Source organism: Aquarana catesbeiana, linkage group LG01 (assembly GCF_042186555.1).
Source record: "Aquarana catesbeiana isolate 2022-GZ linkage group LG01, ASM4218655v1, whole genome shotgun sequence".
Lineage (NCBI taxonomy): Eukaryota > Metazoa > Chordata > Amphibia > Anura > Ranidae > Aquarana > Aquarana catesbeiana.
In genome coordinates this window covers 6,258,884-6,276,876 of record NC_133324.1, presented here as the reverse complement: position 1 = coordinate 6,276,876, position 17,993 = coordinate 6,258,884, and the positions used below count along the sequence as shown (strand labels likewise).

Below are 17,993 nucleotides of genomic sequence, written 5' to 3'. Positions count from 1 at the left end.
AACTCAATAAGGATATTGTCCCCCTTCACTGAGTCAAGCTCAAAAACACACCAAGGGTATTTTCCTACACTTTCTGGATGTTGTCAGGAATGTTAGGGCCTACTTGGCAGCCATGACCTATCAGCAAGTTTGGGTCTGGTCTTTCTTTGTCTTACCTGTAGACTCCCATAGGGGACTTCCTGCTTTGCCAGGTGGAAAAGATAACTTTTTTCTAGGGCCTACGCCCTCAAGTCAAGTGTTCCTCCTTTCCCTATCAGAGCTTATTCTACCTTGTCTGTTGGTGTCCTTTTCCGGCATTAAAGTGATACTAAAGCCTCAGGGCTTTTTTTGTTAAAAATAACATACATGTCATACTTACCTCCTCTGTGCCGTGGTTTTGCACAGAGCAGCCCACAGACCCCTCGCCTCTGGCTTCTGTGGTGAAAATTCTAAAAATTGAAAATTCAAAAATTTGGCAATTTGAAATGTCGGAAATGCGGAAATTCTAAAATTCGAAATGTGAAAATTCGAAAATTCGGAAATCGAAAAATAAGAATGAAAATCCGAAAATTCAAAAAACCGAAAAAATGAGAAAATCTGAAATAATAACTAACTAATAATCACTTAACTATTACTAACTATTAAGTTATAGGTATTGGAATTTCCTTTCAAATATGGCTGTTAGTGAACGTAACCAATACGAATTTATCTGAAGTTACGAATTATCCGTAATAACAAATGCCGCATCTAAACGAATGGAACTTAACAAATTAATAATAATAAATAACAATAATAATAATAATAATAATAAAAACGTATTATTAATATTTAACATTATTTTGTTCCATTTGTTTAGATGTGCCATTCATTATTTCGGATAATTCGTAACTTCAGATAAATTCGTATTCGTTACGTTCACTAACAGCCATATGTGAAAGGAAATTCCAATACCTATAATTTGATAGTTAGTTATTATTAGTTAGTTATTATTTTTGAATTTTTGGATTTGCGTTCTTTTAAATTTTCAGCTTTTTCACATTTTTGGCTTTTCGAATTTCCGAATTTGAGTTTTCGAATTCCGAATTTTCGAACTTACGAATTTACAAATTCCACGTTTTCGAATTTACGAACTCTGAATTTTCAAATTCCAAACTTACGAATTTACAAATTCCGAGTTGAGTTTGAGTTTTGAATTCCAAATTTTTGAATTTTCGAATTCTGAATTGTCGAATTTACGAATTTTTGAATTTCCGAAAAAAACAAAACAAACAAATGAAAGGAAAACAAACACATTTTTGGGCAGTGCACATGTCTACATATAACCCACGTGTCCAGTTCTGTACTGTACTCCAATATAAGGAATTTTTTCAGGTAAGTAGAAATTCTTTTTTTTCTACTTTGTGAATCCACAATATAGTTAAACTAATGAATCTACAACAAAATAGGGGGTTCAAAGATACTTTATTGAGCATTAAAAATGGATTGATTTGTCTTTAGTTACTGGCAACAATCTGGTCCACCCAGGTTCTGAAAGCGCTGACGCGAGTGTAGACGATGGGGTAGACTGTAGAGAAGCTAGAGCTGCCCCAGGACACAACACCGGCCAGGGTCCAGGCTCCATCCCTCTTGCACACAAGAGGTCCACCAGAGTCACCCTGAAAAGAAGAGAACAGACGTCACAGGAGAATCCCCACACCATGAACACTGACTTCGAGTAACTTTTGTTGGTCTGAGCTGTGCCGCCTAAATGTCTATCAATGAAATATTCAAATGTTTTCATCCTTGGTTGATTATCACAGGGACACAGCGTTAATGATTAAACCAGCGGGTGAGTGATACTCATCATATCGTGATGACCAGACTACCGGGACTTCAAATGTTTACGGAAGCAGAAGGAAAGTGTGACGCTTCCCGTTGGATGCTTCAAGAAGTTCCTCAGAGGTTCCTCAGAGGTTCCTCCTGGGCTCTGTTACATGGAAGGTTAACATTTAGAGAAATCGATCCTGATTTTTGAGTTTAGAACTCGTGGATAAAGTGCTATTATAACAGAAGGACTTCCTAAATCAAGCTTTTACGACCTATAACCACTTACCTAACGGGCAACTTTCACCCACTTCCTGCCCAGACCAAGTTTCTCACTTTGAATGACAATTGCGTGGTCATGCTACGCTGTACTCATATGACATTTTTATTTTTTTCACACAAACAGAGCTTTCTTTTGGTAATATTTAATTACCACTGGGTTTTTTTTTTTTTTTTTTTTTTGGTACACAAACAAAAAAAGACTAAAAATGTTTAAATTAAAACCCCTGTTTCTTAGTTTTTGGTATAAAATTTTGCAAATAAGTAATTTTTCTTCTTAACTGATGTGCGCTGATGAGGCTGCACTGATGGGTGCTGATGAGGTGGCACTGATGGGCTCTGATAGTTGGGCACTGATAGGCAGAACTAATGGGCACTGATAGGTGGCACTGATGGGCTCTGATAGGTGGGCACTGATAGACAGCACTACTGGGCACTGATAGGTGGCACTGATGGGTTCTGATAGGTGGCATCGATGGGCTCTGATAGGCAGAACTAATGGGCACTTATAGGCAGCACTAATGGGCACTGATAGGTGGCACTGATGGGCTCTGATAGGTGGGCACTGATAGGCAGCAAAAATGGGCACTGATAGGTGGCATTGATGGGCTCTCATAGGTGGGCACTGATAGGCAGCACTAATGGGCACTGATAGGCAGCACTAATGGGCACTGATAGGTGGCACTGATGGGCTCTTATAGGTGGGCCCTGATAGGCAGCACTAATGGGCGCTGATAGGCAGCACTAATGGGCACTGATAGGTGGCACTGATGGGCTCTTATAGGTGGGCCCTGATAGGCAGCACTAATGGGCACTGATAGGCAGCACTAATGGGCTCTGATAGATGGCACTGGTGGGCTCTGATAGGCAGAACTAATGGGCACTTATAGGCAGCACTAATGGGCACTGATAGGTGGCACTGATGGGCTCTGATAGGTGGGCACTGATAGGCAGCAAAAATGGGCACTGATAGGTGGCATTGATGGGCTCTCATAGGTGGGCACTGATAGGCAGCACTAATGGGCACTGATAGGTGGCACTGATGGGCGCTGATGAGGTGGCACTGATGGGCTCTGATAGTTAGGCACTGATAGGCAGAACTAATGGGCACTGATAGGTGGCACTGATGGGCTCTGATAGGTGGGCACTGATAGGCAGCACTACTGGGCACTGATAGGTGGCACTGATGGGTTCTGATAGGTGGCATTGATGGGCTCTGTTAGGCTGCACTAATGAGGCGGAACTGATGGGCACTTATAGGCAGCACTAATGGGCACTGATAGGTGGCACTGATGGGCTCTTATAGGTGGGCCCTGATAGGCAGCACTAATGGGCACTGATAGGCAGCACTAATGGGCTCTGATAGGTGGCACTGGTGGGCTCTGATAGGCAGAACTAATGGGCACTTATAGGCAGCACTAATGGGCACTGATAGGTGGCACTGATAGGCTCTGATAGGTGGGCACTGATAGGCAGCAAAAATGGGCACTGATAGGTGGCACTGATGGGCTCTGATATGGCATCACTTCCGGTCTAGGGTGGAAGTAAACTATTTTTTTTTTTAAAGCAAAAGATCCATTTATTTATTTATTTATTTATTTATTTATTTATTTATTTATTATATTTTGCTTCTAAAGGTAGAGGAGAGATTTGGGCTCTGATAGGTGGCACTGAAGGGCTCTGATAGGCGGAACTAATGGGCACTTATAGGCAGTACTAATGGGCTCTGATAGGTGGCACTGATGGGCTCTGATAGGTGGGCCCTGATAGGCAGCACTAATGGGCATTGATAGGTGGCACTGATGGGCTCTGATAGGTGGGCCCTGATAGGCAGCACTAATGGGCATTGATAGGTGGCACTGATGGGCTCTGATATGGCATCACTTCCGGTCTAGGGTGGAAGTAAACTATTTTTTTTTAAAGCAAAGATCCATTTATTTATTTATTTATTTTTTATATTTTGCTTTTAAAGGTAGAGGAGAGATTTGGGGTCTTGTTGACCCCAGATCGCTCCATAAAGAGGACCTGTGGTCCCTTATTTCTATTACAAGAGATGTTTTCACTCCTTGTAATAGAAATAAAAGTGATCCAAAAAAAAAAGGGACAGTGTAAAAAGACAAAATAAAGTAAATTAAAAAAAAATGAAAGCACCCCCCATCTCTCTATGCACATGTTCAAACCCCACATGTGAGATATCGCTGCGATCGTTAGTGAGAGTGATAATTCTCGCGCTAGACCTCCTCTGTCACTCTAAACTGGTAAACATTTTTAAAGCGTCGCCTATGGCGATTTATAAGTATTGAAGTTTGGTACCACCATTGAACAAGTGTGCGTAATTTTAAAGCTTGACATGTTTGGTGTCTATTTACTCGGCATAACATCATCTTTTATATTTTACCAAAAAAAATTGGGTTATCTATTGTGTGTGGTTTTTTTTGCAAAAAAAAATTCATTTAAGCGAACCAACGCGCTCTTTAAAAACCGAACCCAGATGGGCATGGACTCCTTAGCCATGGATTTTCACCGTCAGAACTAATTGTGACTAACGCTATAGAAATGCTGGAAGTTATTTTTACCATGCAGCCGGAGACACCCGAGGCCCTGGCACAGATCATGCTGGCCTGAATCCTGGATCCCCAGGTTTTCTGGCAATTAGCATTGCTCACGATAGGAAGAGATGCCTGCTGGAGCTTAGTTGTGGGGGTTGTGCTAAAAGAGAGAGAGAGAGAAAAGGAAGAATTTTTCAAATATTTTACAAATTTGCAGGCAGCATTATCGGCAAACACTAGTCATTTTTTGCCATTTTTTTTGCGATATTTGCACTTTTTTGCACTTTATGCGATTTTTTGCCATTTTTATGTAACTTTTTTAGTTTATGCGATTTTTTCCATTTTTAATGCAAATTTTTTAGTTTATGCGATTTTTTTCCATTTTTAATGCGAATTTTTAAGTTTATGCGATTTTTTTTTTTCATTTTTTGGGAGTTTGAAATTTTTTTTTTTACTTTAATGCATTTTTAGATCACCGTTGAACTTTATTTTGTCTTAGAGGATCCCTCTATCAATCCATTTGTTGACACATTTTATGAATTACCATTATTTTATGCACAGTCACATCATTTATGTGATCTCACTGTAGTTTATTTATGTATTGAGGTTAATATTGTTTCACTCATGCACTTCAGTTAGTATTTGATGTATTTATTTTTTATCATCCTTATTATTTATTTATGCACTCTAGTTAAAAGATTTTTTCAAACGCCCCAAAAAAAAAAAAAAAAAAATTGCATAAACTAAAAAATTCGCATTAAAAATGGAAAAAAATTGCATAAAGTGCAAAAAAGTGCAAATATCGCAAAAAAATGGCAAAAAATGACTAGTCCAGGTAGTGCAATACGGTGCCAACAAATACGAAGTGAATTTTCATGTAACAGTCCGTGCAGCAGAGAGCGCCACATATTTCTTATTACCCTATTTATTTTCTGTGTGGGAACACTGCCTCATGTGTGGCGACTTCTTAGACCTCTTTAACCACTTCCAGACTGGGCATTTTCACCCCCTTCCTGCTCAGGCCAATTTTCAGCTTTCAGCGCTGTCGCACTTTGAATAACAATTGCGCGGTCATGCAACACTGTACCCAAATGAAATTTTTATCATTTTTTCTCCACTAATAGAGCTTTCTTTTGGTGGTATTTGATCACCCCTGCCTTTTTTATTTCTTGCGCTATAAACAAAACAAGAGTGACAAGTTTGAAAAAAAACACAATATTTTTGACTTTTTGCTATAATAAATATCCCAATTTTTTTATTTTTTTTTAAACAAACGTTTTCCTCAGTTTCGGCCGAAACGTAATCTTCTACATATTTTTGGTAAAAAATATCGCAATAAGCGTATATTGATTGGTTTGCGCAAAAGTTTTAGCATCTACAAAATAAGGGAATAGATGGTATTTTTGTTATTATTTTATTTTTTTACTAGTAATGGCGGCGATCTGCGATTTTTATCATGACTGCGATATTGCGGCGGACACATCGGACACTTTTGACACATTTTTTGGGACCATTCACATTTATACAGCGATCAGTGCTATAAAAATGCATTGATTACTGTAGAAATGTGACTGGCAGGGGAGGGGTTAACCAGGAGGGGGGCGCTGTAGGGGTTAATTATGTTCCTAGGGAGTGATTCTAACTGCAGGGGGAGGGGACTCACAAGGGGAGGAGACTGATCGCTGTTCCTCTGTACTGGGAACACACCATCGGTCTCTTCCCACCTGACAGGACGTGGATCTGTGTGTTTACACACACACAGATCCACGGTCCTGCTCGGCTACCGGGCAATCGCGGGTGCCCGGCGGACATCACGGCCGCCGGGCACCCGCACCAGGGCCCCAGTGACGCGGCGGGCGCGCACCCCCTGGGGGGCCTGGAAAGCCATCACATCATATGCGGCCCAGGATAAACGCTGCACAGTCCCGTCGTCATATGAGGGTGGGCGGGCAGCAAGTCGTTTATTTTTTTTTTTCACTTTGGTTTTGCGCATTCGTTTTTCTACTTTACTAACATTTCAATAAGTGCAGTGAGGTATAAAAAGTGAAATTAGATGATGATTCCAACTTAGGCTGCTTTATAGAAGGGAACAGAATAAAACAAGATAGAATAGAATAGAAACAAATAGAATAGAACAGAATATAAAAGAATAGAATAGAATTGAATAAAATAGAATAGAGAAGAATAGAATCAAACAAAATAGAAAAGATTTAGCCGCCTCCTGAAATTCATATTTCAAAATTTTGGAAGGCGGCTCTCTTTGTTCTATTCTATTTTATTCTATTTTCTTTTCCATTCTATTTTATAATGTTATATTTTATTCCATTCTATTCTATATTATTCTATTGTTTGTTTTTTTTTGGCCAATAGGAAAGTATGACAGTTTTGGGTTAGGGTTAACAGTTAGGAATAGAAGGCTAATCCTAGCATCTAACCTAAACCTCTAACCCTAACCCTTAACCCTAATATCTAATCCGAACCCTTAACCCTTACCCTAACATTTAACCCTTACCTGTAACCCTAACCCAAACCCTTAACCCTAACATCTAACCCTAATCCTTAACCCAAACCCTTAACCCTAACCTCTAACCCTAACCCTTAAACCCTAACATCTAACCCTAACCCTTAACTTTAACATCTAATCCTAAACCTTAACATTTAACCCTAACATCTAACCCAAACCCTTAACCCTAACATCTAACCCTAACCCTTAACCCTTACTCTAACATTTAACCCTAACCTGTAACCCTAACCCAAACCCTTAACCCTAACATCTAACCATAATCCTTAACCCAAACCCTTAACCCTAACATCTAACCCTAATCCTTAACCCAAACCCTTAACCCTAATCTCTAACCCTAACTCTTAACCCTAACATCTAACCATAATCCTTAACCCAAACCCTTAACCCTAACCTCTAACCCTAACCCTTAACCCTAACATCTAACCCTAACCCTTAACTTTAACATCTAACCCTAAACCTTAACCCTTACTCTAACATTTAACCCTAACATCTAACCTGAACCCTTAACCCTAACATCTAACCCTAACCCTTAACCCTTACTCTAACATTTAACCCTAATCTGTAACCCTAACCCAAACCCTTAACCCTAACATCTAACCCTAACCCTTAACCCAAACCCTTAACCCTAACATCTAACCCTAATCCTTAACCCAAACCCTTAACCCTAATCTCTAACCCTAACTCTTAACCCTAACATCTAACCATAATCCTTAACCCAAACCCTTAACCCTAACCTCTAACCCTAACCCTTAACCCTAACATCTAACCCTAACCCTTAACTTTAACATCTAACCCTAAACCTTAACCCTTACTCTAACATTTAACCCTAACATCTAACCTGAACCCTTAACCCTAACATCTAACCCTAACCCTTAACCCTTACTCTAACATTTAACCCTAACCTGTAACCCTAACCCAAACCCTTAACCCTAACATCTAACCCTAACCCTTAACCCAAACCCTTAACCCCAACCTCTAACCCAAACCCTTAACCCTAACATCTAACCCTAATCCTTAACCCAAACCCTTAACCCTAACCTCTAACCCTAACCCTTAACCCTAACATCTAACCCTTACCCTTAACCCTTACTCTAACATTTAACCCTAACCTGTAACCCTAACCCAAACCCTTAACCCTAACATCTAACCCTAACCCTTGACCCTTACTCTAACATTAAACCCTAACATCTAACCCAAACCCTTAACCCTTACTCTAACATCTAACCCTAACCCTTAACCTAACATTTAACTGTAGCCCTAACCCTTAACCCTAATATGTAACCTTAACATCTAACCCTAAGGCTAACATTTTACCCTAACATCTAACCCTTACCCTTAACCCTTACTCTAACATTTAATCCTAACATCTAACCCTAACCCTTAACCCTAATTCTAACATTTAACCCTTACATCTGACCTCTTAAACTTAACCCTAACCCTTAACCCTGACATGTAACCCTATCATTTAACCCTAAACCCTAATGCTAACATTTAACCCTAACATCTAACCCTAACACTTACTCTAACATTTAACCCTAACACCTAACCCTTAACATTTAACTCTAACCCTAACCCTTACCCTAACATGTAACCCTAAACCCTAATGCTAACATTTAACCCTAACATCTAACCCTAGCTCTCACTCTAACATTAAACCCTAACAGCTAACCCTAACCCTTAACGCTTAACCCTTAAAAACAGGAAACACGCTGCAAAAAAGAGTCTACACAGTGATGAGGAAATCCAATAAATCCCACGGTGCGCTACCGATCGGCAGAACGATGTGTGATTTGCTAAAGAAAAAACTTCACCTCATAAAAATGGCTGCTTACCAGCTCCTTACGACCTCCTATTACGGAAGGTCTTTCCCTCCTGTGGCTATTATACCCAGCCAAGGCCTTTGTTCATCCAGGGGGATCGAGCTGAAGAGCGCCCTCCACTCAAGGGAAACCCCATCATAGAAGGACCCCAAAAAAGATAAGGCTTCCCCAGTGAAAAATCCTTAAGATTTAAATTAATATATAATAGTTGCACTTCCAAAAAGTACCGTAGTATGAAACACGCATGAATAAGCCGGCTCAAATGTAGCGTCACGTCCTTCAGGAAACCTGCGTAGGGAGGAGCACGTCGCTCCTCCCTACGCATTTTGTCACAAGATGACGTCATCCCCATTCATTCTGGTGATTGGTAGTGCACCGTGGGATTTATTTCTTCATCGCTGTGTGGACTCTTTTTTTTTCTTTTCTCTTTTCAAATTATAGAACGCAGAAAAGTTGCCGCTGTAAGGTCACCGAATTTATGTATATTTTGGTATTTACCATTTGTAACCCTAACATCTAACCCTAACCCCTAACCCTAATGCTAACATTTAACAATACATCTAACCCTAACCCCTAACCTAACCCTTAAACCTAACCCTAACATCTAACCCTAACCCTTAACCCTAACAACTAACCCTAACATCTAACACTAACATTTAACCCTAACAGCTAACCCTAACCCTTAACCTCAACATTTAACCCTAACATTTAACCCTAATACTAACATCTAATTCTAACATCTAACCCTAACCCTTAACCCTAACCCAAACATCTAATTTAACAATAACATCTAACCCTAACATCTAACCCTAACATTTAACCCTAACATCTAACACTAACCCTTAACTCTAACATTTAACTCTAACATCTCACCCTTAACCCCAATGCTGACATTTAACCCTAACATCTAACCTTAACCCTAACATTTAACCCTAACATCTAACCCCTGACATTTAACCCTAACATTTAACCCTAACATCTAGTCCTAACTCCTAACCCTAGCCCTAACATCTAACCCTAACATTTAACCCTAACATCTAACCCTTAACCCCAATGCTAACATTTAACCCTAACAGCTAACCCTAACCCTTAACCTCAACATTTAACCCTAACAGCAAACCCTTAACCCTAATGCTAACATCTAATTCTAACATCTAACCCTTAACCCTAATGCTAACATTTAATTGTAACATCTAACCCTAACCCTTAACCCCAATGCTAACATTTAACCCTAACATCTAACCCTAACCCTTAACCCTAACACTAACATCTAACACTAACATTTAACCCTAACCCTTAACCTCAACATTTAACCCTAACAGCTAACCCTTAACCCTGATGCTAACATCTAATTTTAACATCTAACCTTAACCCTTAACCCTAATGCTAACATTTAACCCTAACATCTAACCCTAACCCTTAACCCTAATGCTAACTTTTAACCCTAACACCTAACCCTTAACCCTAACCCTAACATTTAGTGCTAACACTAAACCTTAACCCCAACCCTAACATTTAACACTAGCCCTAAGCCTTAACCCTAACTCTAACATTTAACAACAACCCTGTCCCTTAACTCTAACATTTAACCCTAACATTTACCCCTTACCCTTAAATTGGAGCTCCACCCAAAAGGGGAAGTTCCGCTTTAAGGCAGTCTCCTCCCCCTCCTCTGTCTTAGTTGGCATATCATTCCAGAGGGGGGAGGGGGAGCTGGTACCAAGTTTTGACAGGTATCCTCTCCCACTTCCCCTTCCCCCTCTCTCCCCGCTGTCTTCTGGGACACGTTACAGATCCCAGAAGACTAGGGGGACCATTCACAAAGCGCAACGCAACTCGCACATGTGCAGTGGGCAGCCGGCTGTGAAGCCAAAAGTGGTACAGCCGGCTGCCCACAGTTAGGATGCCGGCACTGGGAACCCGACAGCTAGTGAGGAACTAGCCCGGGGCAAGGACGGCGGTGGACTGTTGGACAGGTAAGTGTCCATTTCTTTAAAGTCAGCAGCTACATGATGTTTTTTTTTTTTTTTACAGACTGGACAACAAACTTGACCCTTAACCCTAACCCTATTATTTAACCCTAAGCCAAAACTGTCATACTTTCCTATTGTCAAAAATAGCAAAACGCATAAAAGATGCCTGTTCAAAACGCAATGCAAAATGTGTAAAAAATGCATCAATCACAACTCACATTGGTGTAAACCTAGTGCCAAATATGAAATTCGACTTTATTCTCAGTTATTTCTTATTTGTGTTCTGTAGAATATCTAATTTCCTTACTGGTTGCATTGATGTATCCCCATCCGGTGGTGATGCACATTTCTTGGTCATTGAAGACATCATCGGTGGTGGGAAGACACACGGGGGAAATGCAGTTGGTGTAGGCGATGGGAATGGCCAGCTTGATCAGGGTGATGTCATTGGTGATGGTCTGGGCGTTGTACTGGGCATTTTTGAAGACCTGAGAAAAGTTATGCTGGAATTAACCTTCTGGAAACGTAGCGGAATCCAACAAGGGGACTCCATCAAGTCTTCATGTGAAGAGCATTCACTGTTATTTATTCATTTTTTTAATACTATCCATAATAGTGGATGACTGTCTATCTTTCGGGAGGAAGTCAAGTGGAACAATTACTGTTTACAGCAAATTATCTCGCTTACTTTGCTGATAGTCTTGATCTGGGTGGCCTCAGTCTTGGAGGAAAGGTCAAAAGCACCCAGGACCACACGGTGGGCAGTTCTGCATGGAAGAAAAAAATGGTCATTAGTAGAGTTGGGTGAACATTTCGGGCTGAGCAAAAGTTTGGACCGAACATCGCCTGTTTGCCCATTCCGTGAAGACCTGAATTTGCAGGGTGTTCGGCAGGTCTTGGCGCTGCACAGTGCATTCTAAGCCCCGATTGGGCAAAGTTTTGCCCAATCAGGGTGCAGTGAATAGCTGGTTGTTAAGAAGCGGGCCGGGAAGACGGCCGCGGCGTCCTTAACAACCGATGAATCATCACCTGTCAATGGGCTTCCCCGCTGACAGCTGAATGAAAAAAAGAAAGCCTTGTTGGCAACAAAAAAGTGGACAAAAAAACGGCATGGGGTCCAGTGGCAGCTGGTGCTCAATTTTTTTGGGGGGGCGGCAAACAAACCTGGCCCTCTCACTCACACTAAACCCCCAACACCCCCCGACCTCGCTCCAATCGATCAGGAAGGTGGTGATCCACTTGCACTGTCCCCTCCCTGGCGCTCGATCGGGAAGGCGGTGATCCACTCGCACTACCCCGACCCCCCATCAAGTGATTGCAAAAACGGCGATCCATGGCCTTACCTTATGCTGCAGTAGAGTTGTGTGGAGGAGATTGCAGGTGGAAGAGCCACGGCCATTGCTTCTCCTCTCAGGCTGAACAGGAAGAGGATCCTGAGACCGGATTGGCCGGGGGGTCGTAAGACTCCCTGGGCAATCCGGTCTCAGGACCCGCTTCTTGATTGGCCAGGAGGAGAAGCAGGAAGACATTAGCAAATATTATTTAGCTAATGTCACACAAGTGGGAGGGCTCAAGGCGCAGTGCTCTGCACCCCGAGCCCACCCTTTTTGAAGCAAATTAGAGCCTCAGGCTCTAATCATGTGCTTCAAAAAGGGTGGGCTCAGGGTGCAGAGCAAAAAATTTTAATCAATGCATCCGGCACCCTGCATGAAAATTAGGGGCTGGCACATGGATTGGGGGGGCTATGCCCCTGCGCCCATAATGATGGGGTCCCCTCCAATCCATATCATACCCTTATCTGAGCATGCCGCCTGGCAGGCAAGGAAAGGGGGGGCAAGTGAGTGCCCCCCTCCTGAACCATAACAGCCCACATGGCCATAACAGGCTCTGCCCCTTCCCCCCACCCCAAGGCACCATGTCCCCATGTTACTGGGGACAAGCCCCTTATCCCCACAACCCTGGGTTGTGGTTGTGGAGGTCTGCAGGCAGGGGGCTTATCGGAACCTGAAAGCCCCCTTTGACAGGGGGGCCCCTAGATCCCACCTCCCCCATGTGAATGAGTATGGTCTACCAATTCACCAAGAAAGTGTAAAAAAGTAAAAAAAACACACAGTTTTTGACAATTCCTTTATTAAAAAATAAAAAAGTATCCCTCATCAATCACGATGCCACCGCCAGACCTGAGAAAGGGAAAACAAAAATCTCCGCTGTCAACTAATGTAAGCCGCCGAATGCCTAGCTTGCCATTTGACAGTATTTATATTGGTAAAGGCAGGGCCACCTGCCGATGTCACCTGGTGGCACCACCACTCTTGTGATGTCACCGACCTGTGCATGCTGGGTCCGTGACATCACAAGGGGTGGTGCCACCAGGTGTCCCCGCCCTTACCTATACAAGAACTGTCAAACGGCAAGCCAGGCATTTGGCAGTGTGCCTTAGTTGACAGCGGAGCGTCTTTTTTTTCCAGGTCCGGCGGTGTGGTGGGCGCCATGATTGAAGATGGATCTACATCGGGGGACACTTTTTTATTTTTTAATAAAGGAAATGTCAAAATCTGTCTGTGTTTTTTCACATGGGGGGGCTGGGATCTGGGGGCTTCCAGATTCCGATAAGCCTCCCTGCCTGCAGACCCCCACAATCACAGCCCAGGGTTGTGGGAATGAGGCCCTTGTCCCTATCAACATTGGGACAATATGCTTTGGGACAGGGGGGCAGCCTCCCTTGGCCTAAAGCACCCACCCACCCCCCATGTTGACGGCATGTGCCCTAGTATAGTTCAAGAGGGAGGGCGTTCGCTCCCCCCTTTCCTGGTCTACCAGTCTAAGTGCTCAGATAAGGGTCTGGTATGGATTTTGAGGGGGACCCCACGTCGTTTTTCTTTTACATTTTTGATCCAAAGGGCCTGGTATAGACTGGGGGCACATGGTTTTTCTTTTGCCAGCAATTATATTGTTTTTTTCCTTTATGAATGTCAGTTTTGCTGCAGCAGGTTCTACACAAGCTATAAATGTGCCACTTTACAGGCAGACTAAGGGGACCCCCCAGGCATTATATTTAAAGGAATGTTTCATTTTTATTGTTGCACTTTAACAGTCCCTGCTGTGAAATATTAGATCAAAAATTGTAATTACGCACCCCTGTTAAACGGGCAGAAAAATTGGGCCTTAGGCGGTGGTGGTGGCACAACACTTTAAAGCCTCACAGATACTTTTGTTAAATGTGCAGTAACAGGCCCTGCTGTGAATTATTAGATCAAAATTGTAATTACGCCCCACTGTAAACAGGGGCAGAAAAATTGGGCTGTAGGCAGTGGTGGTGGTGCCCTGAACCAAAAAATTCTTAGAAGCTATCATCATGAAAATTGAGGAGGAATAGGATAGTCACTTAGCAAATAGGATAGTCACTCAGCATATGCAGTCTTCAAGGGATCTCACATCCATAGAAAAATCAATTGGTTACATCAGCATCAGGTGCTTGGTAGCTGGTGATCCAAGACTGATTCATTTTTATGAATGTGAGCTGATCAACAGAGTCTGTGGTCAGGCGCACTCTGTGATCAGTTACAAAGCCTCCAGCATCACTGAATGTGCGTTCAGAAAGAACGCTGGATGCAGGAGAGGTCAGTAGCTCAATTGCATATTGAGCAAGCTGTGGCCAGTGGTCCATTCGCAAGACTCAGTAACCTAGTGGATGTTCTCATGGAAAGGTCTCCAAATCTAATCTTGCCCCTAGATATTCCTGCCTCATGGAATTCAGATGCTGGCGATGGTTCCTGGAACCGATCAGACTTGGGCGCTGAGGACTGAAGAATTGCCTGAAGGCATCGGTCAGCTGGCCACCTTCTCTACCACTCTTTCTGTGACTGAACGAAGCCTCAGCAACATGTTGTCCAGCACCAGGAAACTGTAACCTCCCAGGCTCTGGAAACGCATTGCACAAACCTTTCTGCAAGGCCACCCGAAGATGTTTCATCCTCTGCTCCCTCTGTGAAGGCTGGATCAGTTCTGCAACCTTACCCTTGTAACGTGGATCAAGGAGGGCTGCTAGCCAGTAATGATCCCTCTCCTTGATACCATGAATCCTAGGGTCCTTTCGCAGGCTTTGCAGGATCAGGGAGGCCATGCAGCGTAGGTTTGCAGAGGCATTCTATCCTGAGTCCTCTGGGTCACTAAGGATCACATGATCCTCAACCACCTCCTCCCAGCCACGTACAACTCCATGGGTTTCTGGGGACTAAAAATGATCCATTGAAGACTGCTGCTGATGCTGAGTGTTATCCTCCACCTCCATGCTGACACAATCCTTCTCCTCTTCTTCTTCCTATGTGATCGGCGGGCCTGCAGGAATACTAGTATCTGGATAAAGGGGGCCTTGAGAGGTAAGGAAGTCCTCCTCTTCCTCCCGCTGTTCTGACTCACGTGTCCTGTCCATTATTCCATGAAGCGTGTGCTCCAACAGGAAGACAAGAGGGACAGTATCGCTGATGCATGCACTGTCACTGCTCACCATCCTCGTGGCCTCCTCAAATGGTGACAGGACAGTGCATGCATCCTTGATCAATAACCACTTTCATGGCAAAAAAAAGCCAAGCTTCCCTGACCCTGTCCTGGTGCCATACTCACACAGGTACTCATTGATGGCCCTCTGCTGCGTGTGCAGCATTGCCAACGTTGAGTTCCACCTGGTGGGCATGTCACAAATGAGGTGGTTCTTGGGCAGGTTGCATTCTCTGGCATTATATGACCGGCGAAAATGACCACAGACTTTCCTGGCCTGCCTCAGGAGATCCTGTAAGCCTGGGTACCTGCTCAGGAACCGCTGCACCAAATTAGGACGTGAGCCAAACAGGGAACATGGGTCAAGTGTCCCTGTCGGAAGGCGGAGAGGAGGTTGGTGCCATTCTCGCATAAAACCATTCCTGCCTGAAGTTGGCATGGGGTCAACCACCTCTGAGCCTGCCCCTGCAGAGCTGACAGAATCTCTGCCCCAGTGTGGCTCCTGTCCCCTAAGCAGACCAACTAAAGCACCGCATGGCATCTTTTTGCCTGAGTGCTTGCGTAGCCCCTTGAATGCCTACGGAGCTCCGCTGGTTCAGAGGAGAAATCTGCAGAGGGAGAGGCCATAGAGGAAGAAGAAGAGGAGGGGGTGGAGGAGAGAGCTATGGCAGAATCACCACTAGCATTTTGGAGGCGTGGTGGCGGAACAAGCTCCAACAGTACTGAACCCTGTCCTGCATCCTTCCCAGTTGCCAGCAGAGTTACCCAGTGCGCCGTGAAAGAAAGGTAATGTTCATGTCCATGCCTGCTGGACCATGAGTCAGCAGAAATATGCACCTTACTGCTGACCGCCCTGTCCAATGAGGCCAAGACATTGCCTTCCACATGCTGGTAGAGAGCCGGAATGGCCTTCCGTGAAAAGAAATGGCATTTGGGAACCTGCCACTGAGGTACCGCACATTTCACAAATTCACGAAAGGGGGCAGAGTCTACCAGCTGAAAATGCAGCAGTTGCAGTGCTAGCAATTTGGCCAAGTTAGCATTCAGACGCTGAGCATGTGGATGGCTGGGACCAAATTTCTTTCGACGGTTAAGCAACTGGGGTTGGGAAATTTGCATGCTAAAATCAGATGGAGGTGTACTGATAGCAGATTGGCTGCAAGTACTTGGGACACCTATTGCTATACCTTCATTCCTCTCAGTGCAGGTTTCTGAGAGGACTGAAGGTATAGTGGGGTTGGAGAACCCAGCTGATGAGGAGCAAGGAGAGATCTACCTTGTTCTTTGATGTGGGTCTTTTAGGTGCTGTTGCCAACGGACTGCATGGGAGGTCATAATATATCTGGTCAAGCATGTGGTGCCCAAGCGGCTGCTGTTTTGGCCACGCTTGATACGCTTCAGACATATGTTGCAAACAGCAATGGTGTGATCTGCTGCACACGTGTCAAAAAAGGCTCACACCAAAGAACTTTTAAAAATATGTGGGGAGTCAGCAGCGCCCTGCACCTGCTTAGCTCTGCGGTGTGATGCAATAGGGTGGCTGCCCTTAAGCTGCCCCCTGAAGGGCATCCTACCTCATTGGAGATGTGCCTCCTCCTCCTCTCTTCTATCAGGCACCCAAGTTGAGTCAGTGACCTCATCACCCCTTCCTTCCTCATCACTGGAGCAAACTTGGCAGTATGCTGCAGCTGGGGGAACATGACTGCCAGTTTCTTGACCTTCTTGGGCACCCCCTCTCTCTAGGCTGACGTTACTCCCTTCCTCAACCTGGGTACCATCACCGGAGCCTTCAAATCGCTGCTCATCCTCCTGCAGCATGTACTCGACACTGTGGTCAAATAGTTCGGGGGACTCCTCCGTGCATGATGGTGGGGCTAGGGAAGGAGTGACTGTTGACATGGAGCTGATGGAATAGGCCACTTTGGCAGCTGCATTGGAAGGCAAACTATTCTGAGCATGGAAACAGAGGATGAGGAGGATAAGGAGGGCTTTGTTATCCATTCCACCAACTCTTCTCCATGTTGTCTCTCAATAACACGGCCACCTGCAGGAAAAAAGGACAAGCGTGCCCCTCGGCCACTTGCTGAGGATGCACCGTGTCCACTGTCGATTGTAGACACAGAGCCTGCTTGCCCTCTTTTAGTGGCCTGTGAGCGTCTGCCTCTCCTTGGTGGCCTTCCAGACAGGTATCACATACAGGTATCACATGAGTATTTAGCAATCTCAGGACTGTAGAACCCTTGAGTTAGGGAAGGGAAACTGTGTAAAGCTCAAATAGTTCCAAGGAAAGTAACATAGAAATGCGTTCAAAAATTGCTTCTGTTCCCAGCCCCAGGCAAAAGAAAAAAATAAACCATCAATTGGTTACACAGGTGGCAGGGGCTTATTGGAGTACCAAATGAACCACACAAATATATGTAAAATACATATTCTTCTATTTATAACTAATGTTATGGGCTTTGGAGTGTGGTGAACCCAGTCTATAGTGAGGTCGTGAAGGTAAGGTTAGGCATAGCGGTGAGGAAGACATCCACGTACACACGAGCAGACTTTTCGATGGACCGAGTCC

The 17,993-nt window shown here is 43.9% G+C and overlaps 1 protein-coding gene across 1 annotated transcript; it reads right to left on the bottom strand.

Annotated features, from left to right (window-relative positions):
* Positions 1-1,460: 1,460 nt before the first annotated feature.
* On the bottom strand, positions 1,461-12,326 carry LOC141124117 (chymotrypsinogen 2-like). The gene is made up of 5 exons (XM_073612197.1): positions 12,271-12,326; positions 11,616-11,694; positions 11,222-11,415; positions 4,638-4,758; positions 1,461-1,634 (listed from the first exon to the last, which is right to left on the bottom strand). The coding sequence occupies exons 1-5, from the start codon at positions 12,324-12,326 to the stop codon at positions 1,473-1,475; spliced, it is 612 nt and encodes a 203-aa protein (XP_073468298.1). The 3' UTR covers positions 1,461-1,472.
* Positions 12,327-17,993: the final 5,667 nt, after the last annotated feature.